Source organism: Epinephelus fuscoguttatus, linkage group LG15, assembly GCF_011397635.1.
Source record: "Epinephelus fuscoguttatus linkage group LG15, E.fuscoguttatus.final_Chr_v1".
NCBI classification, from domain to species: domain Eukaryota; kingdom Metazoa; phylum Chordata; class Actinopteri; order Perciformes; family Serranidae; genus Epinephelus; species Epinephelus fuscoguttatus.
The window spans coordinates 3,385,708-3,411,968 of NC_064766.1; the positions used below are offsets into that span (position 1 = coordinate 3,385,708).

Below are 26,261 nucleotides of genomic sequence, written 5' to 3' on the forward strand. Positions count from 1 at the left end.
AGGTTTGATGTAAGAAAATAATGGATGAGGTTAAGGCATTTCCTCATGAGCCTTTTTGGCACATTTATGATCTCTCCTGTAATTACCAATAGACAAAAGAAGGAGAGAAGAAAGAAAGGCTGCAGTGTCCTTGATTATTAACTATTTGCTTATAGTCACTTTACCTCATGATCTCACCATACCATGTGCTACAGCTGCTATGGTTGCAAAGTTATCTACCATGCATAAATTACTAAAATGAAAATATGTTTGAGGTATGAAAATGAATGGACGCCTATCAGCCAAGAACAGTATTATTTTCCATTCACAGTGTTGCATTGGTCATTGGTGCTACAGTAATTTGTCTTGGACAGAGATAATCATTTCCTATAGGAGACATGCCATGCAGATACATACTGGTTTTGCTGTACATGCGGTTCAGTGTATTAATCAGTCTAGTTTTATGGGCTAAAAGCAGACATGGATGTTCAGACTCTTGTACAGAAATTGGTGGGTTTTCGCACAGTATATTTGATACCTCCTACACATCATCACCCTCCAGCCCACACACACTCTGATAAACATGTCCAGCATACACTCAAACAGCAGAACTGAAGCAGTCATACTTGTGAGCACACACACACACACACACACACACACACACACACACACACACACACACACACACAGAGCCCTGTTCAGCTGCCTACAGATATGTGAGGTTGTACTCCAGAACATCAGCTCTACCTTTCAGATGATGCAGAATCACTAGTCACTTAACACACATTTAACTGAATCCATTTCACCAGTGAACATTCCTTTTTTTATGCAAATAGAGAATCATTAACCTGGGAAAAGGATCTTTATGATTAACTTAAGTTGCAAGATTTTGTCCTCTCCTGATGTGATGATTACTCACATTTGTTCTCCAGACAACAATTTTACACAGTGCAGGCTTTAATGTGCTATTTTAGGTTTCTTTGATTGGCATTGTATCATCTATCATCAGTGTCAAAATGAAAAGAAACATAGATAAATTAAGGCTTATTGGCAGCCTCCATTGGTTTCTGTGCTGCAGTGCATCAGTACTGCTCTGGGTCAGGTTTGGCAGAAAAGCAGCCGATTACTTGACAGCACAAAACAAGAAATGACTCTTTCAGTAAACACATCTTTATTCCAGTTATACTTCCCCGACAGCATGTTTTCAACTACATCTACATTTTATCCAAGCAGATGTACAGAATGAAAAGTTGTCATCGGGCAGAATGGCCCCTTATGATACATTAAGTAGTATTTCAAATGATTGTTATTATTGATTCATTAACAAGTAAGCACTTGCTTGCACTTCATGGTGAACTCTTGATTCACCAGCAGAGCAGTTTCATAGGAGATGTGTTTGGATTTCACCATGTCAAACTAAAGACAAAAAAATGTCGTTTGGGTCTTATTAGTTTTTTTTAACCATTACCCTCCTCCTCATGTCTACCAAGGTGAGGGAGAGTTTGTGGAGGTCAGCAGTCCTCTGCAGCTATAGCTCTATCTCTCTCACTACAGCTCCATATGGCATTATCATATTCGTTAAGCCATGACTTTGGAGTGATCCAGTCATCAAAGGGATGTGAGCACACAGTGTGTCATGTGAAACTACATCACATCACTGAAGATAAAGATGCTGTGACTTTAGTGTAGGCTTTGGTGAAGGTGTGAAATGCTAACATGACTGCCACCTGAAACTGGATTTACCAAACTCCTTCATGGTAATGTCTTTGCTACATGCTCATCTGTGTCTCACTGTGTGTGTGTGTGTGTGTGTGTGTGTGTGTGTGTGTGTGTGTTTGTATGCAGGGTGTGTATGCAGTGGGGAATTTCCAGCCCAGTGAGGATCGGTCCAGAAGTCGAGCACCTACCCCAACCCTGAGAGAGCCCCCTCTCTCCTCCCTACCCAATGTCAGCCAGTCAGCAATTAGCAACAGCCACCAAGGTAAACCATTCCTGTCAGGTGTATTTTAGAATTACAGATAACATCACCCTGACATGCTAAGTACTGGAATAAATTTCCAGAAGCTGTACTTATTATGACATAAACAGACGACCTTGTGGTTTAGCTTTGTTATGCCCCAAAAGTCTGAATTTGGACATTCTAATGCAGATAGTCACAGTGAAATAACGTTCTACAGCATGAAATGCCATAAAAACAAAATGAACATAGAAAATACATGTTTGCCTTGTCACTACCCTGAAACAGCTAAAAACAATAACATTTCAGGTAAATGCTTACCTTCTTAAAATGTATATTTGTTTACTTTTTGACAGTTGTTAACTAAAAACATGACAGGTATGTGCCATGACAGGTATTTTTTTTTTCAGCTTAGCTCATTTACTTAAATCAATGTGTTGAACCCATAGATGTATTATAAGATTTGGATATCAGACTCCCAAATCGTGCCTATTCAGTCCAGTGACAATTGCTCACCTGGAGCTTTCATTCCCCCTTGGCCCATAGACTTAACACTGTGATTGTTAAATCACTTTTCTTGGTTTAAGGAAAGACTTACAAATAAAAAATCTCCATGGTTCAAACTTCATAATAATCTCAGGGACTTGCCAGAGATAGTTACTATCTGTGGACCCCCTATCCCGTCAGTGATGGGATACAGTGAAGAGCCTGGGGAAGGTGTTTACATGCTCCACTGGATTAAACCTAGGAAACCCATTAGGCTCTGCGGAAGTGAAGATCTGTGAACAAATCGTGACTTCTGGTAAAGTTCAAATCCTGACGTAGCATTCTTCAACACACCCGCTGGCCTTTGATGATCTACGAAGTCCAATTAACTACAACAACTGTCGGCAGCTGGTCAGTCTTCAGTGAGCGTCTGTTGCCCTAGTTTTTGCGGTGTATCCTGCATCGTTGGCACTATTCAGCTCATGTCAGCCATTGTCAGCTGTTTCTTTCTTCTGCTTTTTTGCATATTTAGCATGTTAAAACAGCTTTAGATGTAGCAGAGTCTTTTTTTTTTAATTTTCTCTTTTTCTCTTTAGCAAAAACAGTTGGAAATTGTTTGTGTTATTGTTTGCTAGCGCATTGTAGATATCTTTTGTTGTTTCAACATCAAACTGTATTGTTAATGTACTAACTGGCTAACTAGCCATCCTGTTGGTCTTACGGTTTCCCTTTTTGAATGACTTTTGAATGACTAATACAGACCACCGCCACCTGCTGGTGTGGAGAGTTATTTCCTCTCATGCAGGCTCAGGACATACGTTCTAGCTGGCCGTTGGCTATAATCTTTGCGGTGTGTCAATGTGAGGTGACACAACAGTTGCCCTTTGTTGCAGGTAGTTCTTTGATGTCTGTTTGGGGTGACTGGGCCTTAACAACCCCAGAGTTTTACATGCAAGCATCGAGGTGAGAACACTGAAGTAGTGGAGGGCAGAGGAAGCTCTAGACAAGTCAGAATCCTGACTGCTTAACATTGTTCTGATATGAGCTGTGACAAGAGAAAGAGACCTGGGCTAGGCAGTGGCATTGTGGTGCGCTATGACCAAGCCCAAGACAAGTAGAGGTGAAAATCTGCACAGAACCCTCACACTCCTAGGTCTCTGGTAGAGGACCCGAGCCTCAGGATGATACAGATACCATTCTAAGGTATATATACATATATGTATGTAAGGGATAATGTATAATGAGCCGGTGAATACTGGGAAAATAACTCCCGACAGGGGAATAGAAACCTGACGCGCAGCAACGCTGGGCTACATAGCAACGGTCATTACACAGTAATATCAGACCTCTGAATGCCGCGACTGACCAATCAGAATACAGCATTTAATAGAGCTGTGTAATAAATATATATATGACATGACAAAACCTTGAGTTGACTGAACTAGTTCATATCCAGCTTTGCAGTACCACTTACCCAGACGACCAGTGTTAGAGTTAGTCAAGCCTGATAACAAAAAGAAATCCTGGGTAAGTTGAACTGGCTTTGCAGTACAGGCCTCAGGTGTATATTTCTGATACTATTTTAAACTGGCTTTTTTGACTTCAGACTCAGAAATACAGCTTATTTGCATAGAAATACTTGGATGGAAACCCACTTTTTCAGAATTTAAGCAGATGAAACTTGAGCAGTCAGTTGTGGTCCTACTTGTCTGATGTCTGATGCTCATACTATAAACCTCAGTTGTTTTCACAGCCAAGTAGTGTTAAATGTTTAGATTCAGTCATCTTTTATTTTCTTTTAACTGTTAGAATGATGAATTCCAGTGAGTACACTTAGTTAAAATCATCCCTTTTTAACTTGACATTAGCAGTGTGACCTCTCCTTGTTATTCACTCACAGGTCACCACACCCTGGCTCCCAGCCAACCAGAGCCCATCATTACCAGGACCTCTTCCCACACTCTGTCCCCCAACCAACCAGAGCCTATCTTGACTCGAAGCGCCTCCTACCGAGAACCGTCCTTGTCCAATCTCAAGAGAGCCAGTGCTGAGGTGGAGGTGATAACTCCATCCAGTCCCCTGGGCAATCATGAAAACATGATGACCTTCAGTAGCAGCACACTGCCAAGGTAAATATGTTTAGTGGAGTCTTTATCCGAAGAGTTGGTCTGGGAGAGAAAACAAGGTACTAGAACTTGCTTACCCATAATACATCACATATAACTGTCACATACTGCTCTACCTGTTGAAGGATATTTTGCTATTGGCCTTATTGCTCTATTTCAGAGATAGAAGACAGCATTTCAGAAAGCTGTTTTAGTTCAGTTAATTACCACCTGACCTAATTAGCTGCTTATTGTTTCAACATGTGTGTTCAGAATGCCTCATGCATGTATGTGATTGGGCAAGTGAAAAATATATATGACGGCCCCAGACATACTTTCAGCATTTCCTTCTACCATACATATATATATGTATGTATGTATGTATATATATACATATATATTTTAAATGTATTTATTTATTAATTTATTTATTTTTGCCTCCGTGCCAGCAATAGCTGTAGCCGGAGGCATTACGTTTTCTGGTTGTCCGTACGAACATATGTACGTCCCATTTTCGTGAACTCAATATCTTATGAGCACCTTGAGGGAATTTCCTCAAATTTGGCAGAAACGTCCACTTGGACTCAACAACAAACTGATTAGATTTTGATAGTCAAAAGTCAAGGTCACTGTGACCTTGCCTGTCTCATTTTTGTGAACATGATATCTCAAGAACACTTTGAGGGAATTTCTTAAAATTTGGTGCAAATGTTAACTTGGATTCAACAATGAACTATTAGAGTTTGGTCGTCAAATATCAAAGGTCAAGGTCACTGTGACCTTGCATCCATCTCATTCTCATTAATGTGGAATCTCACCTTAAGGGAAATTTTACCATTCGGCACAAATGCCCATTTGGCTGAAGAATAAACTGACTAGAATTTGGTGGTTGAAGGTCAAAGGTCAAGGTCAGTTGACCTCACAGAATATGTTTTTGGCTAGGATATAATGATGACATGATGAAATTGTATATCCAAAAAGTCAAAGGTCAACCACTGCGACATCATAATATTCTAAAAAAAAACCCTCTTTCCTGGCCGTTACTTACCAGGCATTTCGTCAGATACTGAATTGGTGACACTGATCTTGGGTGCACCTTGATCTGTGGCCGTGCTGCCTGCTCTCTCCGGTTTTACGCCAGGCTCGGCTCCTTTCAAAGACTCCTTGCAAAGCACTCCTCCGGGGTTTTTTCAGACCTAATTGTATTGCGGAGTTTTGCAAAGCGGCAACTGGATCTTTGCTCTCAAACCACAAAAAAATGTGATGGCACAACAGTCTCCTTCAGTACATTATTCTATGCTTGTTTTTATTTTCACATTGGCTCGTCATCCTGTTTAATTTGTCTTCTGATTAAATCGGAACCGTTGAAACAAGTTGTAGGAAGCCTCTGCAAGTAACTGGTTGCTGGCAGACACTCTGTGCTGCAATAAAATGGTTAATCAGCAGTGCCGTGCACTGTAGAGCCGATGCGCTGCTGGTTCTGCCAGCCTGAATAGAATATAATGTCTACTGTTGTGTACAGCCTTTATAGACTGAACTGAGTAGTGATGCGTGGGTTGACCCGTAACCCACGGGACCCGCAAATGGACCTGCGGGTCGGGCAGCAGTGATCGTCTGTTAAATCGGTCTGTAAATGATATTTTGACATTATTATTATAATCTATTAATCTATAATCTATTACGCACCAGTACCTGGCATCCGAAGGTACTGGTGCGTTGAGCAGGTGACAGTCCGCGGTCGTTTTCAAAACACACTTGTGTCACGCACTCCAAAAGAAACTTGTTGAAACTTTAAACAATAATTTATTGTACAAAATGGGGGAAACAAACGTTGACAAAAACAGTTCCATAATTCATATTAAGTTCAAAAGATAACGAAAAAACAGATACAAGTTAGAGGGAATAGTGATTAAAGTGGTAAAACTTGGCATTGATCCACAGCCTCAGACGGATGCGCTCAAGCGTGCCGTGCGCACAAGCTCAGTTGGTAGGCGATACTATATTTTCACATTTTTAACAATGCAATTTAAAAGTTTTGATTTTTATTGATAACTTACATTTACCAACAACAAAAAGACTACATTTAGCACCCAAAAAATATGTAAAAAAAAAAAAAAAAAAAAAGTAAATAAACGAATATTGAATACCAAATTTTCATAACGAATACCTACCCATAGAAACGAATATTCGAATATCCGAATATTTGGGTACAGCCCTAATGAAATGGTGATTACATTTGGATGCTCTGACTGTGAGAGTAGAGGAACAAACTTTTATGTCTTGTACTCTTGGCCTTTGAGTGGGTGAAAAGCTAATTGATTGAGTCCATTTAGCCAACCTCTTCATTCAGCAGCCTATATTTGCTATACTACAGCTACAAATTGTGACTGAACGGCTTGTCTTGTCACAGCTTTCAGTCCTCTGTGGTCAAATCCTGGAGGAAGTATCATATTAAATATGTTATTTAATCTACATGACCAGACCATTTAAGTAAGTAGCTTATTCACTGTTTACATAATAATTAGGTCTACATATTGTTTATTAATGGTGTATTGAACACAGTTGACTCAGTCCGACCATGTAGAACCTAATTTTATATTGGGATATAAAAAGAAATTGTGTGTGTTTAATTTCCACAGCTTTTCTACAGCTCTTCTATTACCATGAGCGATCTGTCTGTTCCCCTGTCATCTTTGTCTGTGGTAGAAACACTGAGGGAACAGGAAAAGGGATTTCAGATGTGATAAAATTGATTGTTCATCTGAGAAAGAAGTGCAAAGGTCTGTGTGGGTGTAATTGAGAAGACAACAATGAAATTCTTGCAAAAGAGCACCACACTAAAACAGCACGTACATACACACAGGGCTTCGTGGAGCATGGCAGGGTTTCTGACATACGCCTGGGACATACACAGCTGTTTGAGTAACTCACCGTGGACCTGACTGCACCAAATTTAAAAAGAGAGGGATAGTAATTGTATGTGCCATGAAACACAACATGGGAGTTGAGTTTTTTAATTAAAAAATGTGAAAGACAGAGAGAATCAGTGAAAATGGCTTTTGCACTGGGTCATTTTCTCTTTCTCAAAATGCTGAAGTTCTGTGGTACACTGCACCGATTTTGAAAGAGAGGGCAAGAGGGGCTTGATTAATCATGACTGGTGTTCTGCCACACTCCAGACACCTGTTACAAAATTCCTCAAAATTTCCAAGTCAATCCAAAATTCAACCATTTACAGTATGTGTACCAGCTACCAGTGTAACAGTAGTCTCACGTATCCAGACCTATCTCCACAGCGCTGTGTTAGTGCTAAAGAAAGGTCAGGAAGCATACATGATCATTCTACTATAGGGGAACACAATGCTCTGGGTCGTTTGTATTTCTTTAAACCAATCACAATCTTTTTTGGCAGCACTAAGCCAATAATGTAGTAATGGTGCCCTTGCAAAAAGGTAGCATGCAGATAGTGAAAAGGGAGGAAAATGCTGGTTTACATAGACAGCCAATGGCGGGCTTATACCCACAGTCTCGATCGGCTGAGTCAGACTAGTGTAACAGTTGCGGTCTGCGTTGTGTTAAATGAGTGCCAAAGATGGCAGCTGTCCAATCAATCACAGATTTATTGCACAGTCTGGAGATGGTGGATGAACACACACAATGCACGCATTCAGTTAGATCAGTCAGTGGCCTATGCACACGCTAAATAATACAACATGTATGTCATTCGCAAGTTCATAAGTTCGTAAGTGTTCGTAAGTGCTGTATCGTAGGCAACTGGACTTGCTTACGTTTCTTGAAGACGTTTCGCCTCTCATCCAAGAAGCTTCTTCAGTTCTAAATGACTGGTACAAAGTTGCAGGCTATAAACCCTGTGTGGGTGGGAACAGGTGCAGAGCCGTAGGGGTCACGTGAGCTTTTAGTTTCAGAGTTGTTAATGTCACAATGTGTCGTTGACCCACCTGGCCACTATGTGAGTCATTAGGGTCAGGTGGGACCAGGGGTGAATGGGTGTGAAGTCATCTGGGGAGGGATCCCAAGACCTGGATGACTGAGAATCTTCACCGACAAGTTGCCATTCAATTTGGGAAGAATGCCCTTCGACTGGTACAGGAATTTGAAAGAACATCTAGGAAGCTGGCTGACTACAGGAATCACCTGCGTTTCAACCTGAGATGCAGGCAAAACAGGTTCATCCCTAACAGCCTACGCTTGGGTTCCACCGTGAAAGGACACAAGGCTGCAACTATCCTTCAGAGGGCCCAGAACCAGCTACTCAACGAGAGAGTGAGACAGATTCACTTCACCATCGATGCACTTAAATCCAAGATGGAACAGATATTGGAAGAACTGACAGCACTTCTACCCAGGGAGGTCCTGGAAGATGTCTCCAAATTTGTTGAGAAGGCACAGGCTTCGCAACACTCCAAAGGGAAGGAATGAAAGACACGAAAATTCCTGACACTACAGTCCCGTCATAACATCTCTCATAGAACAGACGTACTGACCTGGAGAAACAAGGATCACAGCACAGCACATCCGGACATACATGAGAAGTGGGTAAAAAACTTAACGGACAGAGAGCTCACTCAACCGGAAAAGGATGTCCTGACCAAGGGACTGAACACCAGAACAGATACCAGTGGTAGATCTTATTTCAGCAACAGAGACAGCCATCAGAAACAACGAGCTGGCAGACACAGAGGCAGAACAACTGAGCTTAAAGGTATCAGCCGCTCTCGCTGGAGCAAAAACACCACCTTCCAATCTCACCATCGAGGAAAGGAAGGCCCTGGCATCACTGAGGAAAGACTGGAACATCACCATCTTGCCGGCAGACAAAGGGAGATGCACAGTGGTGCTGAAGACAGCGGATTACCATGCCAAAATCACTGCTCTGCTCAGTGACACATCCACATACGAAACACTGAGGCGTGATCCTACCAGTGGCTACAAAAAGAAGGTCATAGATTATCTACAAAAACTGGAAAAGGACAAAATCATTGACAGACCACTGTATTATCGACTGTACCCTGGTGAGGCCACCCCATGCATCTATGGACTCCCCAAGATACACAAGGAAGGAGCACCACTCAGAACCATCATCAGCAGCATCAGCTCAGTCACGTACAACATCTCCAAACACCTAGCTATGATCTTAGCTCCATTGGTTGGTAAAACTCCACACCATGTAAGGAACTCTCAGGATTTTACCAACAAGACCAGAGAGATAACACTGGACTCTGACGAACTATAGTATCATACAACGTCACTTCACTTTTCACCTGCATTCCCACCAAAGAAGCAGTTAAGACAGTGAGGAAATGTCTGCTACAAGACAGCTCCCTTCCAGTCAGGACCAACTTCACCCCAGACCACATTTGCTGAACAACTGCTGGACCTTTGTTTGACCACCACCTATTTCAAGTACAGCGAGAGTTTCTACCGACAAAAGCATGGCTGTGCTATGGGCTCAACGGTGTCCCCTGTAGTGTCCAATCTTTACATGGAAGATGTGGAGAAGAGAGCACTGACCACCTTTACAGGAACTGCTCCTAGCCACTGGTTCAGATGACACCTAGGTCAAAATCAAAACTGAGGAAGTGGAAACCTTCACGGAACACGTTAACGCAGTGGACCCCAACATTAAATTCACACGGGAGAATGTCAGAGGAGACAGTCTTCTTAGACTGTGCAGTACACATTGAAGAGGACAGAAACCTAAACATAGAGGTGTACAGAAAACCTACACACACGGACCAATACCTGCTGTTTGATTCTCACCACCCACTGGAGCACAAATTGGAAGTTATCAGGACACTGAATCATCGGGCTGAAAACGTGCCCACTAGAACAGAGGGGAAGGTGAAGGAACAGAAACACATCAGGGAAGCACTTAAAACCTGTGGCTATCCCAACTGGGCCTTTGCAAAAACCTCAAAAAGACCCAGAGCAGACAGAGAGGAAGAGACACAAAAACATAACAACATTGTCATTCCTTATGCCGCAGGAGTGTCTGAGAAACTTAGGAGGATTTTCAACAAACACCACATCCCTGTGCACTTTAAACCCAGCAACACACTGAGACAGAAACTTGTCCACCCCAAGGACAAAATACCCAGACATAAGCAGATTAATTTAGTGTATGCAGTTCAGTGCAACCAGGAATGCACAGATTTATACACTGGGGAGACAAAACAACCACTCCACAAGTGCATGGCACAGCACAGGAGAGCCAGCTCCTCGGGTCAAGACTCGGCTGTCCACTTACATCTACAGGAGAAGGGACACTCCTTTGAGGACAGCAATGTGCACATCTTGGCCAGGGAGGAAAGATGGTTTGAAAGAGGAGTAAAAGAAGCCATCTACGTCAAGCTGGAATCGTTAAACAGAGGGGGTGGCTTACGACACTACTTATCCCCTACCTACAGGTCCTGGGATCCCTCCCCAGACGACTTCACACCCATTCCCCCCTGGTCCCACCTGACCCTAACGACTCACATGGTGGCCAGGTGGGTCAACGACTCACATTGTGACTTTAACAACTCTGAAGCAAAGAGCTCACATGACTCCTACGACTTTGCAAGGGTTCCCACCCACACAGGGTTTATAGCCTGCAACTTCGTATCAGTCATTTAGAACTGAAGAAGCTCCTTGAATGAGAGGCGAAACGTCTTCAAGAAACGTAAGCAAGTCCAGTTGCCTACGATATAGCACTGTTGTGCCGTACAAGGATTTCTAACAAAGGCCTACACTTTATCCATAAACTTTTGGGCCTACATGTAACAATCAAAGCCTGAGACCACATGTTGGCGCCCAAAAGAACAAAGGAATCAGTCCACCCCTTTCTCTGTGTGAATCAGCTGATTCAACCCCCAACACAGCACCCCAGCTGACCAGCAGAGGTCCCTTGAAATACACAGCTCCCATTGGGTGAAATCCGCCATGGCCAACCCAGCACCGATGACGTCACGCCGGGGTATATCATCACAAAGCGTACCTGAGGGAAACACTTCTGGCTGTGATCCTCATAGCTAATAGAAGTACCCGCAACTGTTCCTAAAGCTTAGCAACTCGTCCCACGTGGCGAACGCTTTAGAAAGAGTTATTACTGTGCACAGTTAGACGCGTTTTAGGCCTACGGATTTCCCTCGCTGGTCGAGCTGATCTCCTCTCCTCTCCCTCACTCTGTGCGCCGAGGAACACAGAGTAGCCCGGTACGAGACCACGGATTGACCCTCTCACCCGGATGCCCGTGGATGCGAAGTTTGGTAGATAACAAGGACTGCCTGCTTCAAGAAGAAGGACAAGGACCCCCTTCTTTCCCCGAGTGATTCCCCGCTACGAGCCGGAATTAACTCGCCTCGTCAGAGACTTGCCCCCTCGCCGAGGACCCGTTAGCTGCTGTGAGCCGCTAACCACTTCACCTCTGCCGTAACAAAGGACGCTCGAGGAACTACCGACACATCACTCCACCTTCTGCAAAAGTAAGAGGCTTTAGCTCTGGGCAGATATTAGTTAGTGTGTGTTTTCTTTTTAAGTTTTGTAAGGGCTTGTTGATACGGACCGCTGCGTCCGATTTTGGCTGCATTGATATTGTAAAAATATTGCCTGTGTTGCTGCTGTCTGTTATTTTCCTGCCCGTTTGTGTCTGCTTGTAATACGCAGTGATCCGACCTCGTCGGACCGCTATTGTGTCGCCCCGCACGCGGGATTGATCAGTACTTGCCGCGCTTGGTTCAATGTCCAGATTCACGCCGCTCACCAGCTGAGCCGAGCGCGTCTCTGCGTAACACAGACAGGTTACTGCATCTCAATACCGCCTGCGTGACCACACTTCTGAGTGCTTCCCTTTCTCTCTTCCTCTCTTCCACTAACCTACACTTGGAGCTGAGCAATTCGAACTTCCCTCTCTACCGGCTCCCCTCGCGTGCTTTCTTGGCGAGCCGCCATTGCGTGACGTAGCTTGCAGCGTCACAGCCGCCATCTTGCTACGCTCACACGCCTCTCTATCTCACACACCCACTCGCTCAGACATACATACACACACACACACACACACGCACACACACACACACACACACACACACACACCCTTCTTGATGCTTGCTGGTTGATTCAGTAATGTTTTATAGTTGATAGGGTTTATAGAGCAATGTTGATGTTGGTTGTAAATTAATGTCATCAGTGTGAATAAACCCTGTTATACTGCAAAGAGAGGTTGCTTTGGTTTTTCATTGTATACTGTGATGAAGCTGGTTGACAAAGTCAGTGCCTGAGCTCCACTCCTTCCTGTTCATCTTATAGTTGCTGATATCTCCCTAGAATTAGCTTCCTAAGTGAACACTCTTGAGACTGAATTTACGTCTGATCATTGGTCCGGGTTTTCCCGGTGGTGCCCCGCTGTAAGCTAATTTGATTATTATGCATATGTAATAATTAATTAATTATTAATTAATTAATCAAATACTTTAATAACCCATAATTAATATTAATAATTATGAATTATTGCCAATGATCATATTTAGCTCCTCCTCTTCCCAACAGCACTTACAATTACCATGACCTGGATGACTGAGAATCTTCACCAACATCATATATGTTAGTTAGCTGCCATATACAACGCAGGGTACACACTGGACAGGTTGCCAGACTATCACAGGGCTGACACACAGAGACAGACAACCATTCACAGTCACACGTATGCCTCCGGCCAATTTAGAGTCACCAATTAACTTGCATGTCTTTGGACTGTGGGAGGAAGCCAAGGTACCTAGAGAAAACCAAGGCTTACACAAGGAGAACATGCAAACTCCACTCAGAATGGCATCCCCACCCCCGTGTTCGAACTTTCAACCCAGGAACCCTTTTGCTGTGATGCAACAATGCTAACCACTGTACCACTGTGCCTCTGCAATTACATCAAATGCTAGCTGGCGGCGGGGTTTCTATGCCACTGTGCTGAGCAGAGTTTAGTATAATGCGTTACAAAGTAACTCGCTGACAGACAGGACAGATTCAGGACTTGCGTTACAAAGTAACGTGTTAGAGTACTTTGATTACTTTTTGCAGTAACGAGTAACCTAACGCGTTAGTTTGCTGTTTGAGTAATCAAATACTTGAGTACATTTTCAAACAAGCCATCAGTTACTTCCGTTACTTTTAGAACGCTGGTCCTTCAGCTCCAAAACAGCAACGACTGTCTTTTGGTTAGAAGTCATGAAGCTTGTGGCTAGCTATGTGGTAGAAAAAATGCTGCCATAGTCTACGGTGGAGTCTAAAACATTCTGCAGGATCGCCAGTAAAATACCCACAACTCAATAGATGGAGGAGGACTCGCTGAGAGACAGGTCAGACTCAGGACTATCATTATGCCTGATACACACTACACAACTTTTCTGCCCGTTCTGAAAGTCACTATGTCACATTGCATGATTGTGGAGTCATAAAATCATGCCCTGACTTGGCCAACAGACATGACACACTACGTGATGGTACTCACCAGTTATCCCCGGACCACTCGTCTTTCATGTCATCGGGTTATTCTTGTCCTATTTTTATTACTTTTACTATTATTTGAGTCACTGTGTCTGTTCATGTGCCAGCTGAAATGTTGTTGTAGTCACCTGAAAGCGTCAGCAGATGGCAGGAGCTACATTTAAAGTACTGTATGCAAACATTCAAGCTACTGAATCCTCCACAGCTAGTTCCTACAAATGTTTCACAATAAAAGGCTATTTAGAAAATGGAGGGATTCTCTCAGCCGAAGTTATAAGGGGCTTTTAATTTGAAATACATTCAGGAAGTGTTGAGTTTGAAATGATGATGCGATGTGTTAACTTTATGAAGACAACGGGAGTGGACAAAAAGTAAAAATATAAAGATACAGAGGGATTAATAACGGACCGTCTATAAAGTAGTCTGTTTCAAATGAAGCTGATAAGCTGGTAGCCTCTGCAGTTGTGGTGAGTAAAAGCCCCATCACTATTTGTTAATGTTATTACTTTATGTCCGTATCCATTATGAAGAAATAACATTATTTGCTAGCTTGATGCTAATGGCAGTACTCACCAGGTTGACAAAGTGCCTCTGCTGTTTCACACCATCATTTCCCCCTTTTACTCTGTGTGGTAACATCCCTAGAAGAAATATTAAAAACGCTGGGGTTGTTGTTGTCATACAGTTGACTATGTTCTGTGTTTCTACTGGTCAAAGTGACGGCTGTGATGGGAGAATTGGATCTTAGTGAAAGGCAAGTGGTCCATAACTTTAATTTTGGAGACAAAAAATGTAGGCTAAGCACCCTGTGGTCCATTGCCCAGTAGGACATGTAGAATATTCAAAAGTACTTTAAAAGTACTTGAGCTACTTTTCTCAGGGAGTAAATTTGTAAAGTAACTGGTTACTTTTTAAGAAAAAGTAATGCAGTAAAATATTTTGATTACTTTTAAAGTAACCCTTACCCAACTCTGGTCTCCACTGTACGTTCCAACCAGGGAGGTTTGGTTCCGACAGAATTGAATTTATTGAATTGAATTTATTAAAGGATATACCCCTTGAGATGGACCATCTCATTTTCAAAACTAGCTAGTGAGTGTCGTCAGCCAGTGGTTTTGCATATTACCCAGAGGGCGTTTCGGGCCGTATTGAAGGCTACTTAAAATAGCCCATTTTATGTTATTTTATAGCCATTTTATTGTATTATTGTTGTAGTTTAGCCTATCTTATTGTTGTGGTTGGGGCTGGGCTAGTTTTGTGTGCAACCAAGAGTGTCATGTCGTTTAGTGACTTCCCTCAATAGCGAAAAATTGAGGGTCAATTTTGTAGCTGTTTGCACGCAAAAACATTTGGTTTTGTAATGCAGTGCTGAGCTGAGTCTGTACAATAAGAAACAGTTATTTCAAGCTATCTGGTAAAACCTCTGATTGAGGTATCTACTTTAACAAACGTTAACAGGTCGGAATAGCAGTGGGCGGAAAAATGGCATCCGTCCACCGCTAATCCGATCTTCTCTCCATGACATCCACTGGGCAATGTACTATTACTTTATTGTAGTTGTTTATTTTAGCTAATCATGTCGCTGTCCCTGCATTATACCAGTTTTAAGATCACTGCAATGGCTCCCCGTATGTTTCAGGATCAATTTTAAGGTTCTTTTATTAGTTTTTAAATGTATTAACGGGCTTGGGCCATCTTATTTATCTGACTTGCTTTTATCATATCAACCCTCGCGGATCCTGCAGTCCTCTGGCACTGGCCTTTTAATTGTTCCAAAAGTCAGCACAAAAACCCACGGGGAGGCTGCATTCAGCCATTATGGCCCTCACTTATGGAATAGCCTGCTGGAGTGCATCAGGACTGCAGAGACTGTTGATGTTTTTAAAAGGAGGCTCAAGACTCACCTTTTTAGTTTGGCATTTAACTGATTTCTTTTACTCTTTTAATTCTTCTGTTATATGTTATTTTAATTTCTAATGCTTTTAAATGATTTATTTTTTTAAATCTTTATGCATTTTATTATTATTCAATTTCTAAATCTTTATTTATTTATTATTATTAATATTATTTTAATCTTTAAATCTTTAATTTTTTTTTCTAAATCCTTAAATTTGTATGCATTTTATCATTATTTTATCTCATACTTGTTTTATCTTATCATATTGCCTTTTAGTCTTGAAAGCCCCTACAAGGAACTTTCATTTTGAGTTTATTTTGGCGACCCTGTGGACAAAAGCAGTAGTGTTTTGCCGGAATGAAGCCTACATTTCCCATGAGCTCTAGCGCGCATTGTCATAGGCTGTAGACGATTACCTGGCTCTCGCATGTGTTTGTTTTGGGGATGAATGAAACAACAAGACTGGAAAACTTTACCCCCGCTCCTATCGGGGATCCCAGCTCACCTCTGCCACGCCCCAGCTCCACCTCTCCGGCGTAAGCGCCACTGCCACCGGGGTAAACGCAGCAGTCGGCTGGTAAGGATCAAAGCCTGTTTGGCGAGCACTTCCACAGCTTCTTGGACTGAGTATGGAGCGATGCCTCGCCTCTTTATTTCTCGGCACTCGCTGGACCCTGTCGACGCCTGGCTGGTACCTGTCGTCGGCCCAGATGAAGCGTTCCAGCCCTGCGGCCCCTGCTCTCCTTGTCCCCACTGGCGAGGGGTGAATCTGCGCAACCTGCGGCCTCTGTGTGTGGCTCCCCGGACAGCTAACGCCGTGGACCCACCGGCTCCTGCCAGGATTGGGCTGGTAAATGCTAGATCGCTAGCGAACAAAACGTTTATCCTGAAGGATTTCCTGACTTCCGGAGGATTGGATTTTCTCTGTGTGACTGAGACGTGGCTGACTGTTGGTGAGTTCAGTGCTTTCACAGAACTTTTACCCGATGATTGCTGCTATTTTAACTCCCCGCGGACGTCAGGTCAAGGAGGAGGAATAGCGACTATTTGTAAGAGTCACTATAAATGTAAGCACCTAGGTAAGATGACGTGTGCCGTCTGAGTGCCGTAAATCGCTTCGTCCCGGAAGTAACCTGGGGCGGACCCGTACAGTTTCATAAAGGTATGGGTACACACTATATAGAAATAGCTTATCTTCACAACGATGGTCTCATTTGCTGTTGTAAGTCACACACAGACATCAGCAGAAACGAGAGACTTTTGCATATCCAGTTAAAAGTTCCTTGTAGTGCCTTTAATTTTTTTAGTTTTTAGCTCCAGTGTTTCCTCATGGGGGGGCCTCCACACTGAAAGGTGTGTCGGATCTGCCCGCGGGGACGTCGTCCTGGAGATCCCTCAGGTCCGGAGGACTGGGAGGCTCTGTACCATGTGTGGAGTCTAACGTTACCCCAGTCTACCCCGGTCTGGGGTCGGGGTGGTCTCTATGGCGGCGCTCCCTGTGGCCGTAGGCTGTGACAGCTCTCAGTGTGGATGAGCTCCCCATAGGTGGTTCTTTCCTCTCCTGGTTCCTCAGTGCCCAGCCATGTTACTATATCGACTGTGTGTGTGTGTGTGTGTGTGTGTGTGTGTGTGTGTGTGTGTTTATATGTGGGGGTAGGAGGAGCGGGTTCTCAATATGTATGTAGTATTTTTGTTATATGTTTTTATTCTGTGAAGCACTTTGTGCTGCATTTTTAATGTATGAAAAGTGCGTTACAAATAAAGTTTGATTTGATTTGATTTGTGGTTGTCATACTCGCTGGTCACCAGTGAACAAATGTGAGTGTGACATCACTAAAAAAATGTGTGAGGTCTTCTTCTCTCTGGTCCTTATAATGTTTCTTTGCCACTTCGTCCAGGTCCCACGGAGGCTCCTCACTGGAGGAGGGTCGCATTCCACGCCGTCATGCCTCCATCCACGCATCAATGGACTCAACCCGATCCAAACAACTGCTCAGCCAGTGGAAGAATAAAAATGACAACAGGAAGCTATCTCTGCAGGTGATGGATGGAATAAGGCCAGCATCATCCTCATCTCCTCAGAGGAACATGGAGCTGCGCTGCTCCTCTGAACCCTCTGCTATGGGCCTGGAGGCAGAGCTCCGTGGGGTAACACACCTACCTACACTTATCTCTTGTCAGGAAACAGAGTTGCGTGCTGGGGCCCACATCCCAGCTCAGTACATGAAACTGGCAGCAAGCTCTGTTCCTATGACTAATCATAATCACATGGCCCATAATGGCAGCACCGGATTGGCTGGTGGAGCCAGAGTGTCTATTCAGTCTCGGCCGGGATCTTCTCAGCTGGTTCACATTCCTGAGGAGGAAAATCTCACCTGCAAGGATCAGGAGAGTGAATCAGAGGACAGCATTATGGATGGAGGTGGGTCAGTGAGGGAAAAGTGGCTGAGAGTGGCTGAGAAGACAACAATTCCCTGCCGGCCGCTCAGTGCTGGAGGACAGCCTCGTCTCATGCAGGTGAATTATTCTTTTTCTTCACCACCTTAATCTATCTATCAATCTATCAAGTTAAGTGCTTGTTTGATTACATTATATGACATTCATTTAGAAGAGGTATTCAGACTCAATAGGTGTAAAAGCTATATGTCATCAAAGACTGGGAGTGTATTCCTCTCATACAACCAAAAACACATTCAGAATACTGGAGTTCAAAGACTCATCTTGGCTTTAAGTGATACTGACATCCAGTCTGAGACATATGGCAGGCAAGCAGTGAGTGTCAGAAGGAGGACATGAGAAGAATAGACCAATAGTAGGAGAAGTCTTTTGAATGTACGACAGCACCAAGTGTCCTTGCGTAGAGGGAGAAGAGGAGAGGGCCCAGGACCGAGCTTTGTGGAATCCCTGTTCCTGCAAGGTTAGACAGAGAGATTGCAGAGCTTTAGATCCCGAACCTTTTTGGTTATGGGGTCTATAGTTGACTTCCTGGATGATTTTTTAGTAAGTTTACCAAGTAGAGTTCCCAAATGTTCAACGATCTTAAATAATTGTAAACTGAATTCCATAAACACATTTGTTGTTCTGAATGTCTGTCAGACAAAAGAAGCCATATGAAGGCATGACTTCAGACTCTGATAGCTTTATGATAATCGTAATGACAAATTATGGTCGATTCTCTCTATTGTGGCATTTTATAGAGCAAACAATGAATCTTTAAACTGACAAAGTAAGGTACAGGTGATAAATCAATAAGGGCAATAGTTGTTTTAATCAGCATCTTGAGTTGATGTAAATATAACTGTTAGTTAAATGAAAACTGTGAGCATAAATTAAGCTCACAAATTTAGGTTCACTTATAGATACTCACTGCTAATGTATGCAAAGCTTATTTTGGACAAACATGAAAAAATAGCGCATGCACAGAAGAGACTGAATTCAAGTATTTACATAGGTAAATAAATGTCTTCTCAGTGCAGGCTGTATGCTTTGTGGACAGCTACAGTAATAGCCTTTTAGTCTGAATAGCATTTCACCTACAGGAAGAGCCAGTTAATAATTAGCAAACATTCCAGCAGCGAAATATTGAATAGTTCACCCAGACACTGTCATCCTCCTATTCCAGGTGATAGCCTTATCCAAACAGCAGGGTCTGCTTCACTCTCCTCGCTCAGAGGATGGTGGAAGCACCGTCAGCTGCACTGGATCTATTCGGTACCGAGCCCTGACAGACCAGGACCCATCACCACCAGCCTCCACCACCGGAGCAATGGGAGGAGGAGGTCTGTACTGCTAATAGAGAAATATATACATATATTTGGTGTGTGGTAATGCATCATACTGAAGCCCAGCAGCCTTAGCTGACCTCTGCCCTACTATTTACACTGCATTACTGCCAAACACCATAAGGTGGATTGTTTTATGACAAAAAAATTGCATGAGGGCTTTGGTAATCCAGTGATATGGGCACATAATTTTATGGCAGTGATATATACTGGAAAGAATGAACAGAGCAGGAGAAAGACTTCCAAAGCATTTTTTGTGTTAGTAGGGAAAAAAACAATATTTACAGGTAGGAAGAGGGTCTTAGTTTTAGCAGAACTGGTCTAAGATAGAGGCTATCACAGCTTGTCAAGGTATCCTTGGACTAGAAACTGAACCATCAATTGCTCTTGAAGAAAAGTATGCGTCTGAATGATTAGGTGGAATTGGATTAAATGAGATGAGATGAGATGAGAGTGGATCCTTTTGAGCAGTATGCATGGCATGCGTGGCAGTCTCTGCCACCATGTGTGTATGAATGTGTGTGAATGCGTGAGAGTTGCACGTAGTGTAAAGCACTTTTAATGGTCGGAAAACTAGAAAGGTGCTGTATAAATACAAGTCCACCCATTTACCAATTGAACACTCCACTGAGCCTAGGCAGCATGTCTGAGGTTTGCAATTTAAGGAAAACCAACAACTAGTCCCCTATAACATATCTGATCATCTGGTTATACAGTGACTGCTGTGGAAGTGCAGCTGACAAAGGAAAGATCTTGTGACAGAACCTTACCTCCTGAGTTAGCAAGAGCGTGGGCAGAAGATGTCTCAATGGCAGACAACAACGTAAACGACACAGGAACGAAACAGACAACGAATGCGATGATCAGCACATCTTAAGATTCAGCAGCTACAGAAAGACACATACTCCTGAGTTGCATATGAGGCTTTGCAAAACTTTATTCCACCACAGGCCTTAAGATACATCAGGTCAAGAAAGGGTGCCTGAAGAAAGGACAACAGAGATCTCACATCATTAGCTACTTTCTGAGAAGCAGGTTGAGTCAGATGAATGAAGCTCAGCAGCAGAAAAAAAAAACCAAAGTGTACCGGGCATCAACAATCCTGTCCAAGCAGAGGAAATGCAAGGCACAGGAGAGCAACCTGAACTCAGCCCATTCCAGCCTGCAGTGGAAAAGAAGATCCAGGGGCAAAAGCCCTTGATCAAGTGCAGAGGTCAGTGGTGACCTCTGCAATGTCTCTGAGATGCTCAGGGTCGCTACCATGAGGAAGTTAGAGAAGATGGTGGAACTAATCTACAACTACGGAATGGAGTGTTTTGGAGCAGTAGAGAAGAGGAAAACTACATTGACTAAGTCCAGGAGGCAGAAGAAATTCATTGCCTAGCTAGAGAGAGATGGCAGCTGAAGAATCAATAGATGAAGGCTACATAGGAGGTAAAGGAAGGCATAAAACTGTTGTAGTAAGACAACCGTAGCAGGCTTGCAACACTGAGAAGAACTGAGAACCTCGTAAAGAAATGCAGAAGTAAGGAGCGGACAAGAGCACGTTTCAGCCAGACCAGCCTCCTGAACTTCAAGCGAAAAACTTTTTTAGTGTGGTGGCTCACAGCCTACTGGCACAGGCCAGGATACCTGGAGTGAAGGCATCTGATTGACACATCAATCCACAAAGGAATGATCCTAGGCTTCTCTGTCTATAATGCTATAATGCTAGTACCATCTGACATCAGATCCAGGTGGCCAGAAAAGAGGGTTCAGACCATAATGTGGTTTTCTGGCAATAGCAGGTAAACAGTCTGTGTGGAGAAGCAGAATGCAATAGCCGAAATGCGATCTCTTAACCCACTGCATATGGTATGTTGACAAGTTAGCCTTCATATGCAGACATCTGCTTATATAGATGAGCCGAAATGACTGGTGCACAAAAAAGGAAGACTTCGTTCAGATATCCGTTGGCTACACCGGATCAGCCAGAGATACTGGCCTTCACCGTCAGAGGCTTTATCAGACCATAAGCCAATGGGTTTGGCTTTGGTTTGCCCCCACTCTGGCTACAGGCAGAAAATTGACCCCAGCAGAAGCAACTCAGCAGGCAAAGGTGGCTTTCAAACATTGAGACACTGTGGGCCAAGTGCAGCAAATAAGGGGTGACAAGGCCTTAGGACCTGCACACCGGCTTGAACTTGCCTTAGAAATTTAGCCTTGTGATAGGGGAGATATGGTGACAGGAGAAGGCCACAAGGTGCACAAAGACTGTGATTCAGGCAAAGCAAGGCAAAGGCATTACATGAGATGGGAGGGGAGTGGAAAATAAGAAGATGTCTTGGAGAGAGCTGTGGGAAATGGAGACATTCATAGCAAGCATCATCATCAAGGCTACTTTTGATGTCCTGCCAGGTAGCTCAGCAAGCTGTACAGAGATGACCCCACATGCCCCCTCTGCCCTACACTAGTAACACTAAAATACACTTGGCAGTAAGACTAGTCTCATCATGGCAGATACGGTTAGTGGCACCAGGGGCTATGGTGTCTTGCAGCAGTGGGGGAAAATCAGTTTACAAACGCAGGACCCCCTTCAGCATTTGCCTTCAGCAGCAACAATTATCAGGGTAAGAGGCAAGGCAGGCTCATCAGACCAAGGCTAGATTCTTGGTGGTTGGTCAGAGCACACAACTGGAAGATAGCTGCAGACTCTGCTTTTGAGCTGAGATTGCATCCACCAACCTCACACTAGTCTGTGTGCTATGGGCAGTCTCACTCCATCTCGTTCACAACATCAAGCTCACAGTGCCCTGGGAGGATGCGGTGGAAGTGGCCTACAAGTGCAAGAAACTGAGGTATACTGAACTTGCAGCCAACCCTCAACAACGTGGCTGAAAGCATAAGTCTGTCCAGTAGAGGTAGGCTGCAGAGGGTTCATAGCCACATCAACATCAAGGCTACTCCGGGACATGGGAGTTTGAGGCATGGCCTACTGGCAAGCAGTCAAAGACCTCTCCAGAGCCGCTTAAAGGGCAGTCAGTGGTTCTGGATGAGAAGGGACTCCACTTGGGCCCCCGAGTGAGCAGATGGCATCTAGGGAGTGAGGCTGGGACAGCAGGGGCCCATCAGCAAAACACAGAGGAGAGAGGGCATCTAATTGATAGCCTGCCCGTCAAGTAAGCCATCGCTCACTTGATGAGCAGCTGTGGCTCAGGAGCTAGAGCAGGTCATCCGCTGATCGGAAGATGTGCAGTTCAATCCCTGACTCCTCCAGTCCCACAGTCCACCTCTTAAGACTGAACTGAATGATCACATTAGATTAGATTTGATTAGAACCTGGTGAGCAGTATGGCACCTTGCATGGCAGACTCTGCCACCATCAGCACATGAATGTGTGTGTGAATGGGTGAATGTGGCATGTAGTGTAAAGTGCTTTTAGAAAGGCACTATACAAATGCACGTTTATCCATTTATCATGTAACCACCCTACTAAGCCTAAGATGAGCAATTTAAAGGATACCCAAAGCTAGTCCTAGACCAGAGCTGATTCTGCCATCATAGTATGAAAGCTTTGCTACATTGGAGGCAGATTGATTTAGTTTTAGATTGCCAGAAATAACTTGAAATTGAAATGAAAAAAAGATCAGTCAGTGACCAGGTAAAGGATACATTTTCATTTTTTTCACAGATCCCACATGTTCAAAAAAGATAAGAATGATAAAAACGCACTGACACATTGTTGATTTTTGTCTGTTTGTGGGATTTCTTGGCAGAAACAAAAGTAAAGACTTTTTTCCAGAGTTAATCTTGGAGGGAACAGTTAAGCATTCAGGGAGAAACATCTGTTACTTTCCCAGAAGCAGATGATCAGTGGATATCAATTTCAACTCTTTGCCTCTAGCACTGTTTTGCATATATAAGGATTTACTTAGACTTTATGGAAAAAGGGCTACCTTAGTTCTATACTTTATTCCTAGCAAAAGACTGAATAAAGTCCGGACAGTGTGAAGAATAGCAAGCAGTATGACCTAATATATCAGGTCCTGGACTCTGCTGCTTCGTGGCAGTCACTGCAGTTAAGAGAACTGAACCTTTAAATTTATGGATTTAAACATTCAAGATGATGATTATTATTGTTAGTAGTAGAAGATTATTATTGAGTTATTGATTATTTGTCTTGGTCTGTTAGGAGGAGGTTTAGAGAGAAGTGGCAGTATAGTCCGTGTTGAAGCCCACCCAGAGTCCAGATCAAACAAACCTGTGGTGAAACCTCCGAGCACTGATGGAAGTGGCTCCTGGCGATGGAAACCACCAGAACAACGAGCTTCACTCCGACAGTCAGGTTTCGCCCTTAATGACCTGAACAGACACACAGACAGCTGTGATTCGCTGAGAGATGGAGGGTCAGTGGATGGACGGAGAAGTGTGACAGGAACTGAAACGGAGAGTGAAGGTGGTGGAGATGGAGGGGGAGGAGGAGGAGGGGGAGGAGGTGTATACACAAACCACCCACATGTTGTACACCCTTTACATCCCTTACATCCCAATAACCCCAACAACTTCCAGCACCCCAATTTTAACCCCAACAACCCCAACTTTAATAATACCCACTTTAACTTCAATCCCAACTCTGCCAACTTCAACCCCAACTCTGCAAACTTCAACCCCAACTCTGCCAACTCTAATATGTCATTCACCCCTACTGCCACCTTTGCGCCTCCATTCCACCCACACCCTCAGGCCATCACCACCATCAGGGTCACCCCAGTGGAGGGAACGGCTGCGAGCAGCGACGGTGGCTCAGACAGCCAATCAGCTGCCTCGTCCAGCCGCGAGTCCACCCTGAGGAGGAAGAGCAGCTCCCATATCGTCCACGTCCCCGATCGAGGGCCCACCCCCGACCTTCACAATAACCACCGCCTCTGTGATGACAGTAACCGCATCGACAATGAAAGCAGCAACCGTTTCCATGAAAACCTTCGAAGTTTTCAAGAAAACCCCATCCACCCCAACCACCCCAACAGGCAGTTGCAGGGTGTGTTTGGCCGTCCTAGCCCAACCCCTCCCCCTACTTTACCCCGCCCCGTCCTGACTCACACCCCGCCTCCTACTCTGGGGTTGGCTTATAAAGAATGACAGGCTCAGTGTTGAAATCATCCATCTATCTCCTGTGATTAAAATGTGTCCTACTCGACCAGCAAAAAAAAAAAAAAATCAATGGAGATGCTGCATGGGCCATACAGAATCTCAGATTAGGCCACACATAAGGAAAATTTGGTTAAATCTGTCCACCACCAGGGGGTCAGCCAAAGGGGGATGGCCAAAAACTTGTTAGTCCCACCCATTAGGGCCCAATATATGGCTATTTGTGTCCCCCAGCATCATAGCCAGTTTAGATCCCAACTGAATAAATGTTATGTCTTACTAGGACACTTGAAGTAGGCTTATCAAAACCTATTACTAAGAGGTTCACAATCCTCTTTGGGTCAAAAGCCATAGAGAGTACTAACACAATTAGCCCTGCCCACAATTTCCAACTGGCCAGTTAGAAAGGACTATAGTCAGGGCCCAATGTAAGAGGGGTGAGTCTGATTCAACATTTTTCCTTGCCTTTTTTTTAAAATCTGGATACACCCATTTTTTTGTAAATGTAATAAATGGAGTGCACTTGTTTCATAGGCACAAGAATAATGGGCTAAATAAACTGCTGACCCTTTGACTCAGGAGGAGAGACTCCAGCCTCCTCGCTCTGTCCCATAGCTCCCTGTCAGCGAGGGGGGATTCAGCCTATTGACTCTGACTGCTGGGTCAGCTGTCAATGGGATAACATTCTTATCAAAACATTTTTACACACAGTATATTCTCGTCTTTCATCCTTTTGTCAAACACAGGTAACAATATCGATATATAAACATCGATATATAAACTTTACAATGTAATCACATGCAATTAGATGGAAATTTGCATTCAAAGCCCATAACTGTGCTGTGCTTGTACATATGAATGTGAGTGGCCACAGTGGAAATTAAACCCACAGTCTTAATTGTGTCTGAGCTCAAAGGAGTCCCTTTTGGGCAATAACAGTATCTCTTAGTTCATGGTGGTATTGTGTTTGTGTTGGATAAGAACAATATCATGGGACATACCTTGTGTTTAAATATAGTTAATCAATTTTTTACATGCTGTGTTTTAATGATGTGCAGTATATGAATTATCCTGACTGTGTAGTAGCTGTGCTGTACACTGGTACATGCAGCATTTGGGTCATCTGAACAAACTTAGGTCATACACAAGTCCAAAGACTGAATGAAGTGAAGTATTTTGTTTTCTTTATTTGGTTTGGTTTTCCAGCTCATCATGACTCCCAGCTTTACAGTATGGGTATCATTACAGTTGAGTTTTGGGGCAACTGTCTGGAAAAAGGAAATCTAATATTTTTATCATAAATTTGTGATATTTTGAGACAAAGCTTGCAGTGCCATAAAATAAAGTTGTAGTTCTTTATGGGTCATATTACCTGCTGAGAAAAATGGTGATTTTACAAAAATTGCAAGACATTGAAATAATAAAAAAAGTAC

The 26,261-nt window shown here is 43.5% G+C and overlaps 1 protein-coding gene across 2 annotated transcripts in view; it reads left to right on the forward strand.

Moving 5' to 3' along the window:
• The window catches only part of LOC125902787 (phospholipid phosphatase-related protein type 4-like), a 115,381-nt gene extending 89,565 nt beyond the window's left edge, over positions 1–25,816 (forward strand). For both annotated transcript variants that reach the window (XM_049599385.1, XM_049599386.1), the window contains exons 7-11: positions 1,825–1,960; positions 4,323–4,551; positions 17,818–18,436; positions 19,542–19,698; positions 23,873–25,816. In XM_049599385.1, coding sequence (XP_049455342.1) covers positions 1,825–1,960; positions 4,323–4,551; positions 17,818–18,436; positions 19,542–19,698; positions 23,873–24,819 — 2,088 coding nt within the window. In that variant the 3' untranslated portion in view covers positions 24,820–25,816. The remainder of the gene's footprint in view (positions 1–1,824; positions 1,961–4,322; positions 4,552–17,817; positions 18,437–19,541; positions 19,699–23,872) is intronic.
• Positions 25,817–26,261: the final 445 nt, after the last annotated feature.